Source organism: Nannospalax galili, unplaced genomic scaffold (assembly GCF_000622305.1).
Source record: "Nannospalax galili isolate Female #2095 unplaced genomic scaffold, S.galili_v1.0 scaffold461, whole genome shotgun sequence".
Lineage (NCBI taxonomy): Eukaryota > Metazoa > Chordata > Mammalia > Rodentia > Spalacidae > Nannospalax > Nannospalax galili.
In genome coordinates, this window is record NW_008349975.1 from 3,738,356 (window position 1) to 3,761,523 (window position 23,168).

Sequence of the window (23,168 nt, forward strand, 5' to 3'; positions counted from 1 at the left end):
ATTATTTGGGTTGTTCAAGATTTCATTTTCAAACTCACCCAACAATGGTGTCACACATTCTAAAGGCATGCATTTGTGATTGGTGCATCAAAATATTAGTTAACAAAAACTTTATGGAGAAAATAGTGAACATTAAATTGTCCTGAAGAAATAATCTTTACTTTACATTAATTGTCATGTTTTGGGAAGCCTCTTTATTCAGATTAAAAATACAGGTTAATTTGTAAACTGATATATGAAAATTGAAATCAAACTAAAAAGAAGATAAAATACAATGTGTTACCAACCTTTTATTCTTTGAACTTATCTTATAAATTGACTCATTAAAGCTGTTATCCTATGATGATCAACTCTATACCTTCCAATGTGTATAATAAAATATGTTATGAACAAGCTGGGCAATATAATAAAAGTTAGCCCAATCATCATCTATTAAATTGTGCAAATTATTTCAAATATAATTCTCCTACTATTTTTCTTTCTTTTCATTAATATTTTTTGAACAAATTAATGAACAAAGTCCATGGTCAGGGAATTTATAAACTGTTATTCTACTTTTTAAAATCAACATTTAAAAAATGTTATAATAACGTTCTTTCCAAGGTTAAGCAACCATCTGATGAACTTGACAGCTCAACGTATTTCACTTGTTAGACTTGTAAAGCTAAAAATAGGTGAGTTCTTTAATAATAAAAAGAAAATCTATTCATTCTGCTGAAAGCTGCTATCAACTGAGGAATATTATCGGTCTGAAGAAGAAAAGATTATTTTTGTTCAAATATAATGGCATAAGGCACCATTCTTATATGTCCATTTGAGCTGCTTTCTACGATCTATCTCTAGGAAGGAAATGTGCTAGATCTTTCTTCTTGTCTGCATACTTGACCTTATCCTCTTCCTTTTTTATCCTCTGCCTTTCTTAACATTCGCATCCTTATTTTCTCTTAATTTCTCTTATCATTACATTATCATCGAACATAGATGAGACTTTGTGGGTTACGTCCCTTTCATAAACAAAATTAAAATTCTTGCCTTTAAAATACTTGTACTTGCAGGGCTGGAGAGATGGCTCAGCGGTTAAGAGTACTGACTGCTCTTTCAGAGGACCTGGGTTCGACTACCAGCACCCACATGGTGGCTACGAACCGTCCTCAACTCTAGTTCCAGGGGAATCCAAAGCCCTCTTCTGATCTACACTCATACACATAAAGGCAATACACTCATACACATAAAATAAAAATAATAAATAAAATATAAAAATAAGAAGTTTGAAAGCAAACCATTTAGAAAATAGCTATTAGGACATTGTCAGCTATATTTTCTTACCCTTAAAAAACAGCTTATTATTTATTTATTTATTTATTTACTTATTTACTTATTTATTTTTGAAGAGTCACAGTGTGTTAGAATGAGGAGAAAGGAGAGGTGGATAGTGAATCTTTGGTTACTAAACTACTGTGTACAGAAACTGCAATAGTCCTCACCTGTTCATGATTAAATTCAACACAATGATAGCACAAAATATAATGAGGCAAAAATTAGAAACCGTTAACTAAAAATACGGGACTTTTGAAACTACCATTAAATAATACTGATTAAGTTACATAGAAAGTGAATTAAGGAAGAGGGAAAGAGCTAGAGTTTTAGCAAAAGGTGTATGTTCTGGGAAAATGTAAGTTACTGAGCTATACACATTCTGAAGGTAAATTACAGAAACCTTTAGGTTTTGTACATGCTTAAAGGTCATAGAATATGTGTGCATGGTTCTGAGTTTTACCTTTTATGAATTACTGATAGTTTTCTATTGTGGGTCATGAAGATTTTTAAATATTTTAAAGCCCATTCTTCCATGAGCAGTACTGTCATTATTTTTTAATATTTTAATTATTGTTTTTATTTTATGTGTATGAGTGTATTCCCTTCATGTAAGTGCACCCATGTCATGCATTGCCGAGGGAGGTCAGAAGAGAGACTCAGATTCCCTGAGCTTGAGTTATGGATGGTTGTTAGCCACCATGTGGATGCTGAGAACTGAACCCTGGTCCCCTGCAAGAGCAGTCAGTGCTCTTACCAGTGAGCCATCTCTCCAGCTCCAAGTCATTGTTTTTTAAACAAAAGAATGAATATCAGTGAAAATATAAAAATGAATATCTGAAAAATTTTGGTCTGTATTCTTCATATTTTAGATAGAACATCTTTGCCATGGGAAAGACAATTTTATAATTAGAAAGGCTATGCAATTTATCAACCTTTTGTCCCTTTATCTCACTTTACAGTCTTTCTAGAACCAAAACATAAGGCCAGTAAGCCATACTTCTTTTCTTTTTTCTATGTATTTTTATGAAGTCTTTCTCTAATTTTCTATAGACTAGACATTGAACTAATAAACATCTTCAAAGAAATAGGATTTCCATCGTATCAAAAGACAGTTGTTATTAACAACAAACTGTAACTACCATTTATTTATGAGTGTTAAGATACAGTAACATAAAACTTCATATACTTACCAATGTCTGAATTATTCAATGCTAGATATTAAAATGTCTTCTTTTTTGAAAGTAAAACATGTTATTAATGAAACTTGCAAGTTTTTGATGTGCAATCACTAAGATAAACTGCAAAAGTGACAGGTATAGAACATTGAAAAATCATGATTGATATCTACTAGCACAAGACCCAAGTTCAAATAGAGTGTTTGGAGGTACAGAAGGGAAAGGATCATGTATTATAAAGTATGTACTGTGAATTTAAATTATTCATTGAAAAATTTTCCAATCAAACAAAAATAAAAGAATATATATGTTTGTAAATGTTCTGCATTTTATTTGTATTAACATTAAATAGATAATTCAATATTCAAAGACTGTTATCATCAGGGAAAATAAAATATCTTTTAAATAGAAAATATTTGACAGAATATCTGGAGGGATAACTAACACCAAACTGCTTTAGAAAAGCCATGTGAAAACCTATCACAGTAGAATCTTCTTAATGTATACCCATTTACATTATAAAATGATATAAGATGGGTTACCTTAAAATAGGGGGACATTGCCCCTACTAGACTCAATAGGTTAGCAAAGTAAAAGCCCAGTACCAGGGATGGACTCCTTTTGATGCTGTTGAATGGCCATTGCCCCTGCTATTTGTTAATTAACAGAACATTATGGTAGGACACTATTGCTGAAGACAATACATACATGAGCTATAGAAAAAAAAATGAGAAATCAAAAGTGTCCTGACTTCTAAACTTCATCTCTAATGGCTAGCTTTCACAATGCTGGAACATGCTATGCATGTTACTAAAGAGAAAATCTGCCTTACCCAACTGTGAATCCTGCATGCTTAAAAAACTGGCCTGGTGAGACATGGCATCTGGTACAATAGTGGCACAAATATTATGAAAGTAACCAATCACTTTATAATTGGATTTAAGGTCTGCTTCATAAGATGAAACCCATACATGACACTGATATCAGGCCTAGGAACATGTGTCTAGATAGGCCACAGACCATGGGGGAGATCCTAATACTTTTACTCTGTTAAACAGATATAGTATTAAACTGACTCCTAGTGGCTTATTGTTATGCACATAGAGTAATGCATCTGTCAACTCACACTAGAGAAATATCTTTTTGCAACAGATTGTGATTAACACAGGAACCCACAACTGACCAACATGCAGAGAACCAGAGGCCACAGAGTGCTTATCCCTAGTAGGGATAGCAAAATTCTGCCCTCAGTGTTCACAGAGCATTGTGGAAGAGGGGCCAGAAAGATTGCAAGAGCCAGAAGTGTTGGATAACCAGTAGGAGACAGAATTTTCCAGACAGCTGGTCAGTTACTCCTATAAACACACAACAATGGGGGTAACATGCACAGCTCCTATGCAAGCCCAAACCAGAAAACAATCCCAACATAGATATAATGAAGTGGGTAAGAAGCTCCAACCCCTTCTAAGGGAATCGTGGCAAGAGATGGCTTTGAGGGTGGGGTGGGCAGAGACAGTCTCGTTCAAGCTGGGTCTGTGTAGGTTAACCAGACTCCAGTGGACGGACCCCAACTGAAAGACATTTGGAGACACAATGTAGATTTCATACAAATTGACCCACTTTTCAAATAACATTATAATCTTGAAACCTCAATTTATTTGGTGTCAGTCCACTAAAAGTTACAGAAAAAAATTAACTAGAAAGTACATAGGAAAGCATGAATTATATATATATATATATATAATATAATTAATATAATATAATATATATGCACCCCCTCTTATATATAATATAGTCCATACATGAAATTGGGCCAAGGGTAGGTAGTAAGAGAAGGTTCAGATAGGGCAGTGCCCCTAAATATGATCAAAGTACATCGTGCGAAATTCACCAATTTCAATTTAAAAAGAAAAGGAATACAAGAAAAAGAAAATATTTACCCTAATAATGATATTTCTGTTATAATTCAGAGCAAATGACTTTTAGCAATTTTTCAATTGCCTCACATCTGAGAGTGAAAAACAAGCGTGCTTTTTCTAGAACACAAGGCAATATGAGCAATGTGTTTTATGTTCATAACATCCCTCTCATGACTAAGTTCATCATATCCCCCTATTTTGTGCAGGTAAATATTCTGATACTTCATTATATTTGTATGACATAGATTTAAGATAAATATTAAGCAATTTCTTGAATTTTTCAAAGTTTCTGTGTTTTTGAGATGAATCTGGTTGTAACAGTATTTAATGCTTTATTGTGCTGACATCTCTTAATTCACATCATTTAGCCTCAGAATTGCTGTCTTGTAATTGAATGTCTCTATAAACTCTATAATCAGACTCGAGTAACTGACTGATCTTCTGTGACCTAGTTAAATTTCACATTCACAATTTGAGTAAAATCAATCACTTATTTTCTGCCTTCCTTATTTTTACAGAACAAAGAAGAAAACTAATTCAGGTTAAGACCATCCAAGACAAAAGTTCAGCTCTACTAGAAAGCACATCGGTTAGGATGAATTATTTCTATAATGTCAGGAATCCATATTGTGCCACCTGTTAGCATGGATGTTATCAAATGTCGTTTTTGAAAATAGGTTGGGCATCTGCCTTTTAAGCATGAGAAAGAAAACTACCAACATTCAGGACACTGGGAGGGGTGCATATATGTTAGGGCTAGCTAAAAGTGGGGATATATGGAAGTAGAGGCCCAGATTGGTAGAATAGAAGGTTTCTCCTTTATCTTATGAATCCCCTGTGAACTAATGTCTTCTGACTAAAGAACAGTTGATTTCTAAGACATGTAACTGCAGTTATACTACTAATACTTCAGTTTTCCACCCTATGCTTCTCATACAATCTCCTTAAATAGTTCAGAGTAAGTTTCAGTTCTGGGAGTTAGTGAAGTAGTATCAATCAATTTCTCTTAAAAAAGTGAAAAGCACTCATTTTAATGAAGTGACTGTGTATGTGTAAGAAGTCTGCATGAATCCTTGTAACAAGCAATTGGATACCAGTTAAAGAACAGTTTAGAATATGAAGGATAAATGGGGCCACAGTTATAGAAATCATTATTATCAATAAATACAGTAAAATTTTAAATGAGAAAATTTAAAAAATATTGTATTTAAACTAAAACAGCTATCATAGCTACAGCAGTATACATGTTCTTGGACTTTCTACTAAATTAATGAAGCATCTCATTTCCCTGCTAATTGGTGTCTTAGAGATATAGTTGATAGCAGCAAGAAGTAAAAGTAATTTCTCATGCACAGAAGGATATTCCAGGATGAACTCATTAAACTCTAGTAAAAACAGGGCTATAAAATTACAGGAAAACTTTTTCTATATGCTTCATAAAACATGAATTCCTATGATGGCAGATGAAGAGATGATTTGTGACAGTTTTTGTCAAAGTTTGGCCAGTGATGGACAGCACAAGTTCCCTTTTCACAAGCCTGCAAATAGTTAACTTCTAAGAAGAAAAATGAATTGACCAATTCAATCATCTTGATTATTACTCAATTCTTTGATGCTATTTTATTATTTTTCTAGCAAACATTGTACAGATTTTGACATACTAGTAAATATTCTAACTCCACTCATAAAGCACTTTAAATTATATTATAGTCTGATCTAATTTTTGCACAATAGTTCTCAAATTATTGTCCTATGAATAATTATTAAGTATGGAGCATTATTTTTGGATGGGGGTTGAATTTGCTATTCAATTTGTTAAAATAAAAGATCCATGAGGGAACTCATTCAAAGCAAGAACATGCTAAAGAGTAGTGTCAAGATGAATTTAAGTATATATTAGGGGAACATTTGGTTAGCTGCCACTCACCAAGCTAAAGTGAAAAAAAAATCTTGACATACTCTTTGTACAAGATTGCTCAAGGGTTCTTGACCTTTGATATAGTTAGAATTCTTTTTATTGACAGAAGACATTCACTCAGATTTGCTGGAAAATGCTTAATAGTTATGAAAATATATAGAGGATAAGGAAATGGACCAAGAATAGTCTTTGCTTATCTTTTATTGCAAAACAATTATGATTTCCAAGTGATAGGTTGCTGGTCTACTTATAAACTGTTTGTCCTAGGGAAAGCTATTTGTAAGTGGTCAGGAATCCAGAATGAAGAGCATAGGATATAGTTAATTCCATATCATGGATGATTTGTGTGATGGACTATGGCTGAAGCCATCACTTGAAAAGACATGTTGTAGATAGACAGGCAATTAATGATACCTAGTACAAGGTAGAATATGGTTAAAATTTCATATCCTGCCCTCAGAGTGACTGCATTGAATTCAACTTTACTGCTTACTGTTCTACTGTGTGATTTTGGTCTAGTTAATTAACCCATTTGATTTTTAGTTTCCTCAATAGAAGTGCTAATTAATTAATGTTACTGTGAAGAGTCAATGACAATTTATGCTAAGTCCTTAGGCTAATGTCTGTTTGAAATTACTGGGCAGTTATATTCACCAACATCCTCTAGTATGATAAAACCGAAGTCTCATTCCTTTTCATTTATTATAGATGTACCTCATCAACAGGAATGTGTGAAAGTCATCTTTCAATGCAAAAATAAACCTTATCAAAAAGATTTTAAAATTTTCATTCTATATATATGTGTGTATTTGTATATATAATTTTATGTACACACCTCTCTAGTAAAAATGTTTCTGCATGTATAATGCAGAATATAATTATGAGGTTAGGTATCAAATATTAGTACATAATTTCAATGGTGCAGCTATATTAGGTTTACTCATGCTTCTGTAAGTTACTTCTCACTCATGTTCCTTTAAGTAAGCCCAATAAGCTTACTGGCTCATCAAACTACCAACTGGGCAGAATCATTGCTTAGGTCTGTCTTTAGTGCACTATCTGGAGTGAAAAGATATTTGTTCATGTCTATCCGGGAAAACACAACACTTGACATCTGAACAAGGACACGACTGAGCCAAATGACTTTGGCAAGAGCAGCTGTATGGCTTTTGCTTTTGGTAGCAAGGTGTGCAAGTATGGTTGAACCACATGATGATAGAGCTTATCGGGGCAATGAACAGAATCCAAACCCCAAAACATTAGTGTATAGTGTTCTTAATTGTGAGAAAAAGTGGTTCACTGAAAGTGAACCAAAAGAAAAATGAACCTAGACACTATTCTTTCATGTTGATGTTGCTGTATTTAAGAAATTAAGGACATGCTCTCATGACATACTAGATGCTGCTGTTGGGGTAAGCTGACCACTGAAAAGTGGCTGTGTGATAAGGGTCAAGTGATAAAAACCTTGCTTTGCTCATATTGAATCTGATTATCTGCTTCATTTTTGGATAGGAAGTCTGTGATTGGTTCAGCATAAATTTAACAGCACACGCCAAGAAAACATGGTGAAGCAATATTATAGCTGTTATTGTTTGTGCTCCTTCACGTCCTCTGCCCATTGTTTCATCATTCTTCATGCTTCCTAATTCAATATTGATTTCACTGAAGTCATCTACAAAATAAAAGTCATCATTTATCTGTGTGCCTAAAAAGGAACCCACTAATTCACTAATTATTAGAAACTCTTAACCCACTTATATATTTCCCTGTAGGATTTGGCAAAATGTCTTAGACATAAACTCATGTTTACGAATAAAAATTATATTCAGTAGCCCCTTTATTATTTGCATATATTTGTATGTATGTGCTTTGTGTGCATGTTTGTGTTCCATGTGTCTGTGTATGCATATGTTTGTAAAGAAGTTTCCATGCCTCCAGAGGCCAATGGAGGGTGATTTATTGATTGATTGATTGATTGATTGATTGACTAATTGATTGATTGATTTACTCTCTGTCTTATTCCTTTCAGACAGGATCTCTCAACTGGACCCAAGACTCAGTGTTTCAGCTAGATAGGCCAATGAGCTCCTGGATCTGCCCATTTCTTACAGGCATGTCTGACCATGCCTACTTTTTATGTGGGTGGAAGATATTCAAACTCAAATCTTTTATTATTGCACAACAAAGACTCTTACCATCTTCCCAGCCCATGGGATCTTTTATGCACTGGCCGTACATTCCAAGATCCTTAGTAGACACTTGATGTCACAGAAAAACCTTTCATCTAGAAAACTTTAATATATAAATAAGGAACAATGATTGATTAACAGCTAAGAATAAAAACTAGTAATATAGCAGAACAATTAATATACTGTAATAAAAGTTGCATCAATTTGTTGTTTCCTTGTCTCTCAAAAATCTTACTGTACTCTATTGATGATGTGAAATGATGCAATACATATGGACTGAGATGGAATGAAATAAATGACAAAACACTTAAAAAGAATTATACCCAAACTTTTGTACTGTGGCAGATGATAGCAAAACCAACACCGATTTCTTTTGTTCTTTCAAATGTCATATATGATTAATTTTTATTAACAATCTTAACACCAAAGGAAATTAAGAACCTTGATCATTCACTTACAAAATGTCCTTTACAGATTCTCTTTTGGCATGAATGAAATGCCAGCATTACTACTTCTACTCTTTGAGATTATTAAGTAAATTAAGGGTTATTTGAACACAAGCATGGTGATACTGTGACAGCCAGTAGCAAATATTCGACAGATGATCTACTAATCAAGATGATTACGAAACACCTGATGGGTGGGTACAGCATACGGCATGGAAACTTTGGATAAAGAGGGATTCACACACTAAGCAGGATGGAATGAGATCGCATGAACTTTTCTTACACTCTCAAAACATCAGGAAAACTAAATTTTATAAGATGTTTATTTCTGAAATTTTCCATTTAGCACTTTCAGCCTGCAGGAGTTTCAGTGGCACAGTTGACCACGAGTAACAGAAACTATAGAAAACATTAACTATGACTACAGGGGAGATTTCTGAGCCTGCTAAATCTTCATAGTATCCCTTTCTTAGCATTTATTCAGCCTCTCTATAGTACCTGGAGCACTTGATGCCATGACACAGCCACCGTCTTGCCTTTGATGACAATGATACCAGGTTTATTATGGTCAAACCTTAGGGCCTACTGCTCTGGTTGAACATGTGTTAAATGAATTGGCTTTCACAGGGCACATTTAAAAAAATAAAATATCTTTTTGTTTTGCTTTGTTTTTTCTGTGTTAGAAGCCCTTCAGTACAGGAAATACCGTTGTTGAGGGCCAATGAAATGGATGAAGCAACAGATTGATGACCTCCATTTCAGCTTCTCATCAAAGCCCAGACTGATTGAACAGATTCCTAATAAAGCCACTCATACTTTTAAATTATTCACTCTCTTGGTCTGCATATGCACAATTACATCAGGATCAAAGTGAAACTGCTCTCCACTGTCTTTTACAATGGGTAAGGGCATATCAGTATAAAGAAAAAGACATTTTTTATGGAACACCCTTGTAAGTCCATAGGCATCGACTACACTTTTCTGATATTTTAAATGAAATCCCTAAAATTATGAAAACTTGAAAGAAAATTCCATTTTCTTTTGAGTTGAATTTAGAAAGTAATATAGGTAAGTAGTAACATAAATTTAAATCTTTCTGATTTTTTAGCAAGGAAAAATTGCTCCTGCCCCTTCAGCCGCAAAATAATTCTTCAAAGTTAGAGAAGAAAACAAAATCACAAATAATTATATTACTTGTCTACATTTTTGCATGTGCGCAGAATTGCTCTGGCAGATTTATTCTGTTATCACAGTCCACATTTTAAATCAAGTATTTATTTAGAATAATGTTTACAATTTCTCTATTTAAAATAATCAGTTTATCTTTCCTTTAAACAGACTGTTCAAGAAGTGATATCATTAAATACAATAAAAGACATACAATTACAAGAAGGACTGGAAAACATCTTTCAAATAGAAGAGAATTCTGGTGCCTGAATTGCTGTTGAAAATCCTATGCCATTTCAGAAAAGTAAGTCCAGACATAGCACAAACTGCTGCTTTCCTTTAAGTAGATGAATCAAATATGTTCACCTTGAACCTTAAAATTATATCTGATGATTTTTATCTGTCTGGGAAATAGCTCCTCCAACTTTGAAATAAACAAAATTTACAATGTTCCCTTGCCCCATACATACAGACATGGTTTATATTCAAATGTAACTTTCTAATATCCAACGTGTTGAAAAAAAAGTCATGGGTATAGTTGAGGCAACAAAAAAGAGTAATCGGGAATTGGGAGAATGAAATCTTTTCTCCAGTTAAATAAAAGGGCTGATTCATAGGTTATTATTCATAATCTTTATGCACTTATATACCACCATATACACTTTCTGATTTAGCTTTGCTTTCCTCTACTTTTCCTGGTTTGTCTATGAGCACACTAATGATGAGACGCCCACTGTGGTACAGTCTACCCCCTCAGAGCATCACTGCCTCCACTTCTATGAAAGATTTTCAGTGTCGCCTAAGAAAAAAAAGCATCATAACATAATTACATCATTTTTCTTGTCCCTGCCTCTTCTATGGCTTGTTGAGACACATTCAACTTGTTACCACGATCAACAACTTAAGGTTTCATATAATGTAGTGTCATTCTTCTACTTAAAATGATCAGCTTGTCTTTTTTTGTTCAAGAAGCAATAAGATTGTGTACAATAAAAGGCATAAAAATAAGATATCTTTTTCATAAAACAGTTGAGATGTTTCATAAGGACAGGAGATGCTAAGAAAAATTGCCCTTTAAAATATCTAATGAACCCTTATCTGTGCATATACTAATGATAGTTGAGTATTTTCTTATTTAAAGAAGATCATGTTATAGCCATGTAGATAATTGTGACTCTCTAATAGTTTGTCATTAACAATGAGAATATGCAAAAATTTGAGCACCATCAGCTTATTTATTATTGTTATTGCTTACCAAAAAAACCCTCTATATATTTATTATCAATGGTCTCTGATTACATATGAGTCTGTGCATAGCATATATACCTCTGTGTGTGTGTGTGTGTTTGTGTGTGTGTGTGTGTTTAGAGGAAAGACACAGTATACCTGAATATTGTAAAATATTAAACAAAACTACACTGTACTTCCAAACTATATCATATAAAATGCAGTTTTCAAAAAGAATGCATTTGCATGTATTGAATATCATGATTAAAAGCTAATCCATTTCAAGCAACACCCTTAAATGTTTCCTTTATGTAATATTTTATAGTGTCACTCTTTTAATCTTAAGAAAACAAGAGTGTTTTCTCTAACATTACATAAGCTTGTGAACAGACACGAGAGCAGTGCTGCCTCTGCTGGGCTAAAACCAGTTCCCTCTGAAGCCCTCCCTCACTTGACATACAAAAATTTTCTAGAGCACTTTGTGTCATTTGAAATTGGCAGTATTTGACCAATTTTATATAAAACATTTTTTTCTTTGATACATATAGCCAGACCTGACTACAGAGCTTTAAAAATTCACCTGAAATTTAACATTTATTACCCAGGGGTGGATTATCATTAGCCATATAGAAAGGAAAAAACCGATGCCACTAAACACTTAAAAAAAAAAAAAAAAACATGAACTTTTGCCCCATCTTTATTAAAACATCACTGCATCTATGAAAAGAAAAATATTAAGACGTTCCAACCAAATTATACTGAGTGCTGTTGGTCTTTGTTCTATCAGATGGCCGTGCAAAGGTATTGATAATGGTTACATCATCAGATTTTGAACTGCAACTTGTGCTCCAAAATGTGTTTGTGGCTCAAACTAGGAATCTCTGGACTGAACTCGACAACCATGAAAACATGAAATAAATGACGGCTAACAAAGACTGGATTAAGGAACAGTTCACAGCACTATCCAAACACTCTTATCACTAATACTTAGCTATGCGTTTCAATACTTATATTTGAAAGATATACAAATAATGGCAACATTCATGGCAGACATTATGAGAAGTGAGGAAAAGACTAAAAGCAAGGGGAAAAATACCTTCCAAGAGAAAAACATTTCATTAGCCTTTCTGTCAAGTGTCTAAAGCAAACAAGGAAACTACAAAATAATCACTTGTTACAAATAAACCCTTTTTAGCACGGTACCTTTTTGTGTCTGTCCCTCTTCCATATTCTCTTCCATGGCTACCTTTCTTCAGGAGAATCTGGTGCACAGAATTAATCAAAAGCTCAATTAGAGGTTGAAAGAACGTAATTTTTTTTCTTTTCTTTTTTTTTTTTTTTTTTTTCCCTGGGAAGCTCCAACAGCAGCGGCTTGGGCAAGTCCTTAGAGCTCAGCTAAGGCTCCCTCGCGCCTCTTGTTTGCTTGGAGACTGGCTGTCAAGTGTAATTTCATTCAAATTATTCTTCCGTGAAGATTATCAATTTTTCTTCTGAAAGCTGCCCATTGTGTGTCACAGTAAGCAGGTACTCAAACAAACAGCCGGAGAATTTTGGGGGGAAAAGAGGTCTGAATTCCAGGAGCAGAGACACTATGATTCATAAGCCTTGCTTTGCATTTAAAATGGGGAAAAGATACTGAGGTTTGTGTTGAAATCTCTGCTTTAAATTGGAAGCAGGCTGAGCTGTGAACAGATGGAGGGGTGTCCTCCTAACATGCAGCAGACCACCAACCCATAATCCCCCCCCTTTGCTACCAGAGTGGGAAAGCCCAGATTCCCGTCGGGTCTTTATGCTGCAGCAGTTGCCTCTTACCCAGTCAGATTCATTGCAAAAATGCCTTTTCCTTTTACCTTCTCGCAAAGAGTCTAGTTAATTTGATTTAAAGGTGCCAATAAAGGATGCAATTAGACTATATCAGGGATGGTCTGTAAAAGGTTGTTATTAACAGAGGGGCTTTAAATTCTTATCTTTCAGATTCACGACGGAGCAGAAGCACGATTTTCAAAGGAATAAGCATAAACTTTTAAGTCCAAAAAATACGTGTTTTACTAAGTATTTTAATTAGTGCCATATGACTTTTACAGAAAAGACAGAGAGAAAAGAACATTGATGAAAAATATCTATTGGTGTCTTGTTATTTATTTTTATGGTTTTAGTCCATTAAATTCTCTGATTCCAAATTAGAATCTTGTGAAAGGAAAAAAAAAATGGAGCATGAGCATAGTGACAAATAGAAGAAAAAATTCTAGATAAGGAACAACAGGACAGCAATATATAATGAGAATTCCGCACTCTGATTTGGAATGCAAATCACAATGCAGCAGTCTGGCAAAAAAAATTAGCATTTGTGCTCACCCTACTGAGTGACAGGACACAATCAGAGTCTCAGTACTTCACAAAAGGTACAACAAAAAAATAAACAGTATCTGTTAAGGTTGTGTTAAGCTCTCCTAGAATATAAAGGAAGAATCTTGCCTGTGCTTATCTTGAAACAAGCAAACATACAAAACATAGAGAGTTCTACTTTCTTGCCTTTAATGAAAAATAACTTGCATCCACATTATCTACAGCATACGTTTCTTGCACTATAAGAAATATTTCACCCATATTTTTAAAGCACATCACCAGCATATTGAACACTGCCTTCTTAACCATTACAAGAGTATTTAGAGGCACAATGATTAGACATTCCAGTTTATTTTTCATAAATGAATGTTCAGTTCTCTTTAACAGAGATTTCTTATTTTGATTCTCTTTTCCACCTGAGTTTAATCCCAAAGTAGTTATTCTTAAAAGAACTCTAACCCCATCTCTCTGAATATCAATCAATCTGCATTTAAGTTATTTTTTTTTTAGACAGTTGCTTGCTCAGAGCAGATTGAGAGAGAAACCATAAGGGAAATCAAAGGAGCAGAATCATAGCAGCCTCTCTGCTTCAACTTATCCCTAGGTGACATATCCTGGCATACAGACAGAATGGAATGGAGCATCCCTCCTTGTTTACAGACTTTATTCATTTTATGACACGGAAATCATCAGTGAAACAAATTATTAACACAGTACCCACACAAACAATTATACTGCCTTATAACTGACAGCACTTTATAATCTTTGCAGTACACTGAAGTGCATTGTGTAAGGCAAACAAGGAAAGCATTGTTTACCCATTTGTGTTGGAAAAAATATACCTGGTACTCAGGGATATCCAGAGTCTGTGCTAGGAAACGAGAAGTGTCAGAGCCCATGTCATGAGCTGATTCTTTGTGAGATACTCAGATTTTTAGATCTGTTTTTCTTTCATCTTTCCTAATGTAATCCATCACAGAAGTTTTTAGTGTTTTTAAAAATCAGCCTCTTTTTAATTTCATAGCTTGTTCTTTCACCATACACATAGAGGAAAAGAAATGGGAATAAAAGAGAAAGAAATAGAAAATATTAAAAATATTTACTGGGCAAGATGAAAGGTGACTGTAATTTCTTTTCCCCCAGAAACTGAGCAGAACAGTAAATTTGTATCATCATCAATTTTTGTCTAAATGACTTTTTCATAAAACGACTGTTACTAAAACAATATCAACTCATACTGATTTTTTAAATATACAAAACATCCTCTGAAGTCTAGGGTAATGGAGCCCATCCATATTGGTGAGAAGAAAAATGTACACACAGATTTTTCACATCAATTACCTGTCAGCAAGCTAAGATTCATTTTATTTATTGTGGATCTATCTATCTATCTATCTATTTATCTATCTATCTATCTATCTGTCTATCTATCTATCATCTATCTATCTGTCAGTCTCTCTGTCTGTCTATCATCTATCATCTATTTACTTATCTATCATCTATCAATCTATCTTTTACTTATCTCTATCATCTATCTATCTATCTATCTATCTATCTATATCTATCTATCTATCATCTATCCATCTTGCTGGGGTATTTCAGTGCATTCTGTTTATCTGTTATTATATCCACCATTCATCTCCAGAAATTTTTTTATTTTAACAGACTGAAATCTTGTACGCAATGAACACAAACATCTCATTTCCTCTTTAACATTTGACCATTAGTGATTGGTAGTGCTGGTTGCTATTTTTAAGATTATTTGTAAAACATTTTGTTTCACTTAAAGTAACAACACTTAAACATCCAAGTAGGCTTTAAAGGAGTGATGGTACATAGGCTGACCAGGGTCCAGTGGATGAACTCTGAGGGATGAATACTGAGGAACATCTGGGGACAAAAACTGGCCCAATAGACCTTAATGTATATGACAGAATGCATGAAATCTGGTAGTGGTTTGGGAGGGGGAGGTGGCTATAGACCTGTTCAGGTAAGGAAGAAGTTTTAAATATAATTAAGATGTATGAAATGCACAAAAATTCAATAAAACATATACAGAAAAAAATTAGTTCAAAAGTAAAATAGCTTTCCTTATAGAAAATTTGCTTCATGAACTCTAAATATAACACATCAACCTTAATAACTGCCAAAAGGTTTTCTCTGTACCCAAGTTAAGACCTTCAATCTGTGAGGATGGTTGTGTCTAATCTAATATTCTTTCAATTTTACACATTGCATTTTCCTTGACTCTACTCTTAGTTCTTTATTTTAAATAACTAGGTAAGTATAAGTTCACTAGTCAGCTAAAGACTATCATTACAAATGTGAAGCAAGATTACTCTTTCAAATACTACCTAAGATACATCTATATTTTTGTGTGTAAGTTATATACTATTTTAGAGTTTGAACATAACTTGTAGCGACTCTCAGAAAACATGCCATGTTTGCATGTAAAAGACACCTTGTGGTGGGATTGATTTCATAATGATGAAAAAAGTATTTAGGGTATGTTACTACTCAGTCTAAGTCCATAAATAGGGAGGATGAAATGAGTAAAATGGGGACATTTAACTGGGAGGAAAAAGGAAGGGTTATACAATGAACCATGGGGTAAAAGGGAAGAAGGACCTCAAGAGAGGGGGATCATAGGAGACAGGTATTATTGAGGGGAAAATGGGGAAAATCAGGGTACTTTACCTGGGAAGGGAAGAGGGCAGGTTAGACAGGGAGACTGAGGGAGAAATACATAATGCTTAAGTGGCGTGCTAAACAAGAGGGAAATGTATTAGTTCAAAAGCCTACTGAAAAACGCATATACAATATCTGTACATGAGTGTGTGTGTGTATAGCTGAAGGCTATATAACAAAAAACACAGTACCAAACAGGAGAAACAAGTTGCTGGTCAGGGTAGTCCAAGAGACTCCCAAAATTGCACAGGCTATTGCCACAGCCCCTGATTATCTTCAGGAGCTCGAAGGTAAGACCCTATTGATCTGAAGACAGGACATACTTCAAATTCAGGACTTGAAGCAATGAAGTTGGAACTAACCCAGAAGCCTCTTCCCTGAAGACTAGTTCTGGTAGATTTTAAGAGGACACTATATAAGCTGCCAATGGAAAAGTCAATTAGTGGTCCAACTCCAGCTTTAAAGCCTTAATAACCATAACAATGACTGGCACAGCAAATTATATTGATACAGTAGTGGCACTTTTATCTTGGGAGTAATCAATAGCTACCTAATTGGATTTAAAGCCCACTCAGTGGGTGAGAATTCATGTGTGGCACTGTAAACATAGCCAAATATGCATAGGTGGAGAAGTCAAAGATCTTAGAGAAAATACTGTCTGTCACATCCCTAGATATGTAATTTCTTAGAATATGCTAAATATCTATCCTTAAATTTACAGACAAGAATGCCAGTCACCACCCATCAAAGAAGCTTCTCTTGCAACAGATAGAGACTATTACAGAGTTCCATAACTGCTCACACACAGAGAATAAGAGTTTATGAGATATACAGCCCTAAGTGACACATCTACAATGGAACCTCTACACCTAAGGCTCACAGAACATAGTGGAACAAGTTGTAGAGAGAATACTAATGCATCTCTCAACTATCATCAGTGAAGCATCCTCATGCAGCAGAGGGCAAGGAACACAAAAGACCACAACTGGCCAAAGCACAGAGAATAAGAGACTGCAGAGTGTGGGTCCCTGGACAAAAGCCCTGTATTAAACTTCACCTATCCATGGCTCAGGGACCATCGTGGAAGAGGAGGTGGAAAGATTCTAAGATGCAGGGAGGAGGTGTATGGCCATAAGAAAATAAAGTTTTACAGGCTCCTGGGAACTTGCTCATATGAACAAGCAGCATGCACAGGACCCATGCAAACTCAGACAAAAAGCAGCAAAGAGACGGGCAGGAGGTTACAACTTTGGCGAGGAACTGTCAGCAGCTGATCACTGCTCGGTGAAGGACAGTTGATCTTTACAGGAATGACACTGGACAGACTGAACACGTTCCAGTGGATGAAATCACACCAAGGGACATTTGGGATACAAAACTGACTCTATAAGCCTTAATGTATATGACAAAATCCATGAAGTCCTGTCAGCAGGCTGTGGGGGTACAGATAAGTATGGAGGGCTAAATATGATTAAGATGTATTATATGAAATCTATAAAAATTCAATAAAATATATTTATTAAATTGAATTTTTAATGGTATGATTTTTAAAAAATATATTTTAAAATATATTTTATTTGTATACATTTATGTATTTTATTTACATATATAAAACTATCACAAACAGCGGAAAGTTTTAAATATATTATAGAATTACCAGAACATTCCTTGGGATAAAACAATCATTTAAAATAATCAATTCATAGAATGATCACAATCATCACAAATCATGCTACACTTAATTTTTATGATGCCCCTGTGACTCATTCTTAATTGTACAAATGTTTACTAAACCTTCTTCCACTCATTGGAATTTGAAGTAGGTAAAAGAGCAATCTCTGGCTTATTTTGAATCTCCTTGATAGCAGCACAAGACAGACCCCAAGTTACAATACTGTATGCAAGTGCTGCCTAATGTGGATAAATCAATCACAAAACAGTATATGAGCCCACATAAAGAATATCTCATCTATTATTTAGAGTTAATAGTTGTGATACTTGAGTGTCCAAGAAGGGGCAGTATATTCTGACTTGATCAGAGAACTTTTCTAACAAAGGAAGTAAAATTATCCAGGAAAGGCATAGGCAGACTATAGAAGAAAGAAAACATGTTATTCTACACTTTTCAAGCTGAATAGGAAGGGGATTGCAGGAAGTGATACATTTCTGATCTTATAAAATGCTTTAACATTGGCCACATGAGGAAACCTCTTTTTACTGTTCATTAGGCATCATCTCCCAAAGGTTCTCTATAGGCATGTGCTGAAAAGTCCAATTCTGAATCTATTGTGATCTTAACTTTTTCAACTAATAAGAAAGACAGAAATACACCTGAGATTAGACTGTGCTCTAGAAGATTTGAATCTATAAGGGAGGCCATGGGAAACCCATTAGTATTTGTCTCTAACAAATTATCTTTATCCCATTTGGAACCTTTACCTATTTTATTCTTGGTTCCTTAGGCACTTTCAAATCCGGATTTTTTCCCCTCAAATTGATTAATGCTGCACTTTCACAGTTAACCACACTTCCAGACATAAGGATAGTAGAGCTTGTTTATGACCAGCCATTTCTATTCTATGTTATTAGGATAAAACTCAGTCTCTTTACACTGATTGGGAAGATGGGATATGTAGAAGTCCTCATCTCTGGCAAAACATCCCCTCCATAATTACTTCATTAATTACCTTTTAATTTCTCAAAAGTTTCATTACAACCTCTTTCTAAAATGCTTTTTCTATTAACCTGAATTGTTTAGAATTACTTTTACTTTATTTCTCAACTGGAATGTTAATCTCAGGTACAGCTTTCCTGACACACAGCACAGGCATCCTTTAGTACTCATAGCCCGTATTATTACAGAGTCATTTTTCAAAGATTGCATTTGTTCTAGTTTGCTTTCAAACGCTGTCACAAAATACTCTGACTAATACCAATTTGGTGAGGAAAGGGTTTATTTGTCTTACATTTCCTGGGTCACAATTCATCAGGGAGGCCACAATTAGTTAGGAACCAGGAGGCAGGAGCTGGAGCACAGGCCATGGAGGAATGCTGCTTACTGGCTTGTTCCCCTGGCCCATGCTCAGCCTGCTGTCTTATACAATACAGAACAACCTGCCCAGGGGTGTCACTGCCCACAGTGGGCTAGGCCCTCCCACATCACTCAAAAATAAGAAAATACCTTACAGACATGGCTGTAGGCTAGTCCAATGGAGGAAATTCCCCAATTGAGGCTCCCTCTACCCAAGTGTGTCAAGTTGACAACTAAGCTATCCAGCAAAGTATTTTACATATATCTTTAACACTGGTCTCCTGCCTGTAAGCTCCAGAGATCTGCTTTTCCATCACCCACAAAGAAAGTATATAGTAAGCTTTTAATATATAAGAATGTAGAAGTGAATAGTGATGAGTGAATAAGTAAATAACTGAACCAAAAGGCTTAAAATACACTTTCTCATGATTTACAGCCTCTATATAGAATTTTAGAGTCTTAACACAAATTACAACAACTCTCAGAGAATATGTCATGTTTGTATGTAATAGACATCTTGCTGCCGTGTTGATGACAGACTAATTTAAAAAGTGTTTAGCAGATTAAGCAGTAAAACTCAAAGAAAACTGGGAAATATTTTTGTCATGTTTCCTACAATATGGAAAAGCTATCATATTAAGAGAGAGAGAGAAATCATAAGGATTGCAGTCTTCATACCAAATATGCCTTTTTAAACTAGATAGATTCACTTATCAAAGTTTTAATTCACTTATATAACCAAAACATTGACAGAAATTTAAAATCTTCTAGTTTCTACTATAGCTCTCTCCAAAATGCCATCAAACAAGAGAACCTCCATTTTTAGATAATTATGCAGTTCATAAAATATAGCAGAAATCTATAGGTAAATCCTGTAGGAAAACAGACAGAACTGGATATTATCATTTTAGTTGAAATAAGCTAGACTCAAAAAGATAAATATGCCATGTTTTATCTTATATACAGACTATATTTTTAAAAGGAATAAAACAGAAGAGCTTGAGACTGTAATGGAGGGAGAAAGTGAGTGAGGAATAGAGAAGACAGGGATGGGGAGAAAATATGTTTCAAGGATTCAAGTATATTATATACACGTGTGAAAATGTCACAAGGAAACACATTACTTTATAGAACTAATATACACTAGCTTTTGAAAAGCTTCGACTCCAAGACACCATGGGCAATCTTCAGTGGCTTGTGATTTGCTCGAACTATTTTTTTATTGAGCTTTTAAAATTTCATACATTTCCCATTCAAATCCAGACCCCCCACCCCCATCTGTGCCTCCACCTATCACCTACTGAACCCTACTCTGCCATACATGCTGAGTCCTATTTATTCAGATGTTTGTACCCAAATGTCCTTCAGTGTAAATGCATCAATTGGAGTCTAGTCAGTCCATGCAGTGGTCGTATGTAAATTATACTTGACCTCACTCAGCAGCCATCAGCCTCAAATAGTTTCTATCTACTGCTGACCTGCCACCTATTTCTCACCTCCCCTTTGGGTCCTTGTTTAACTGAGCTGACAAGGGTCTTGTGCTCATCACCACCACTGCCACACGCTCACGGGACAAGCCTCCAGTGACCTGAAAGCCTCTACCTCCCCGTGTTCAAAAACCAGCCCTGGCTCTTACAGTCTTTCTGCCTCCTCTTCTGCAATGGTCCCTGAGCTGTGGGTGAGTGAGGTTCTATATGCTTCTACTTTAAGCACTATAAAAAATTCAAGAAGCTGAGAATGGCTCAAACCAGCTCCTTATGGTCTCAAAAATGATAAATTCAACTCACCACAGAACAGGCTCTACAGTTCATTCATTCATTAAAACCGTAGTCATTGAATAACTATTAAATACTAGACAGCAGACAGTCCAGATGTGGCTGCCTGCTTTCCCAGATAAATGAGCACAACAGGGAAAGAAACAGTAACAGCTGGAACAAAGTACTATTGGTATAAATATTTTAATTTTACCTACTCAGGAACTCAACAATTTTCAATTAACTATACTAAATTACTAACAAGTATTTATGCTTATCATTACATTGACTTATAGGTTAGTTACTATCATCCCCAGTTTTATGGAAGAGGAAAACATCTGAGATTGATGATAAAGAAAAGTTTACTCCTGTTCACAATTTAGAGATTGAAAACTCTAAGCTCCAGAGGCTGCCTTTGCTAAGAGTCTCACGTTGCTTCACAATAGTACAAATAGCATCACAAGATGGGGATAAGTGTGGCAGCTGCAAACAGCAAATGCGGGAAAACCAAATACATGGCGTGCTGTGGTCTTTAACAATTTTGCTATAGCTGGCTAACTCAGCCCTGAAAGACTTAATCCCCTCCCAAAAGGCATAAACCATTCTAAGCGTGGTTTCTTCATGATATAATTGCTTTCTAGCAAATTCTTCCTCTCAAAGTTCCATGATACCCAACCCAGCCCATTACACTGGGGAATAAGTTTTGAGTGTGTGAAGCTTTGACAAACCGTATCCAAACTATACTAATGTCTGTGTATATTTGGGGTTTTGTTGTGTTTTAACAATAAGCCCTCCACTGTGATCACTATTAAATGGAGATCAAAACTGTTAAGGACTGGGATGTGCCTTAAATAGCTAGACACCATTTTCTGTATTTTCCCAAGAGTTTTTTAGGCAATGAAATATATATTGTTTGGCTAGACATTTGGATTAATCATAACTCCAGGAAGACTAAAACACTAAAAAAATCAAGAGTGCAGATAACTCAAATGTGAAGCGTTTCTTTTCTCCTCAGGCACTAGTTAGTTACAAATGAACCCTGAAGAACACTACTTAACTCCATTCTGGTTGTGCAACAATTTCACAATCCATCAGCTTGCAACAGCTCTTTATGGTTTTTAGCATTATGCTCAAGTCTCCAAATAAACATGTGACTACAGTTGTCCTAGATAAAAATGCAAAGCTGTTTTTAGCATTTAATATTTAAACTACTAAGGAAGACAGAATTCATTCTTCTTTCTTTCCTATGGCCTGATTTTCAGTATGATCTTTTTACAGCACTTATGTGGCAAGTATCATACATTTTCCATATTTAATATTTCAGTGTGTGTGAAATATTCCCTTCCCTTTCATTGAGAGCAGAAATGAGACACATTTGTTTCTCCCTCACAGATCATAAAGTGAGACTAAGCATAGATTTATTCTGAGATGCTAAGTTTTCTATGTTCAGCTCTTTTAATTTACTAATAGTATATAAACATTTGGGTGGTTCCCATGTTCCTATGCTAGACACATTATGTCTTGATGAAAACAGAAGTAATACCTGAAAGCATTACTTCTATTTTCTAAGTAACAAGCCTGAGATTCAGAAAAGCAAATAACTTACTTAGAGAAAGAATGAATATTAATTAATAGGATTTTATACATAAAGGAGTTGTCTTAGCCTGGAATTCAATGTATGATACCCTATAATACTGTCCATAAACATGAAATACAATATCTTAAAAAAAACTACTTTGAAATAGTCCTCAATTAAATTTTATTATTTTCTGAAAAGGATAGAAGACAGACTTGAGCAGTTAACGGTGGTCTTAATCTTAAATGTTTTCTGTGCAGAGTATTTGTAATTGTTTCTTTATGGTACAATATAACATTTTCAATTTCAATTTTTTCAAGTCACGTTGATAAGATTCTCAAAATTTTAATAAAGAATTGAACTGTCTTAATGCATCTGTTTCCAAAACTATGCCAACATGCTACATGGATCCTTT

At 34.8% G+C, this 23,168-nt stretch overlaps 1 protein-coding gene across 2 annotated transcripts in view; it reads right to left on the minus strand.

Annotated features, from left to right (window-relative positions):
- Nucleotides 1-23,168, minus strand: part of Gpm6a (glycoprotein M6A) — a 354,712-nt gene that overhangs the window by 144,023 nt on the left and 187,521 nt on the right. Inside the window, exon 1 of one of the 2 annotated variants that reach the window (XM_008847146.1) lies at nt 12,562-13,483. The exons of the other annotated variant lie outside the window; for it this stretch is intronic. Coding sequence (XP_008845368.1) covers nt 12,562-12,598 — 37 coding nt within the window. The 5' untranslated portion in view covers nt 12,599-13,483. Of the gene's footprint in view, nt 1-12,561; nt 13,484-23,168 lie in introns of those variants that run through there. 2 annotated transcript variants of the gene reach the window in all.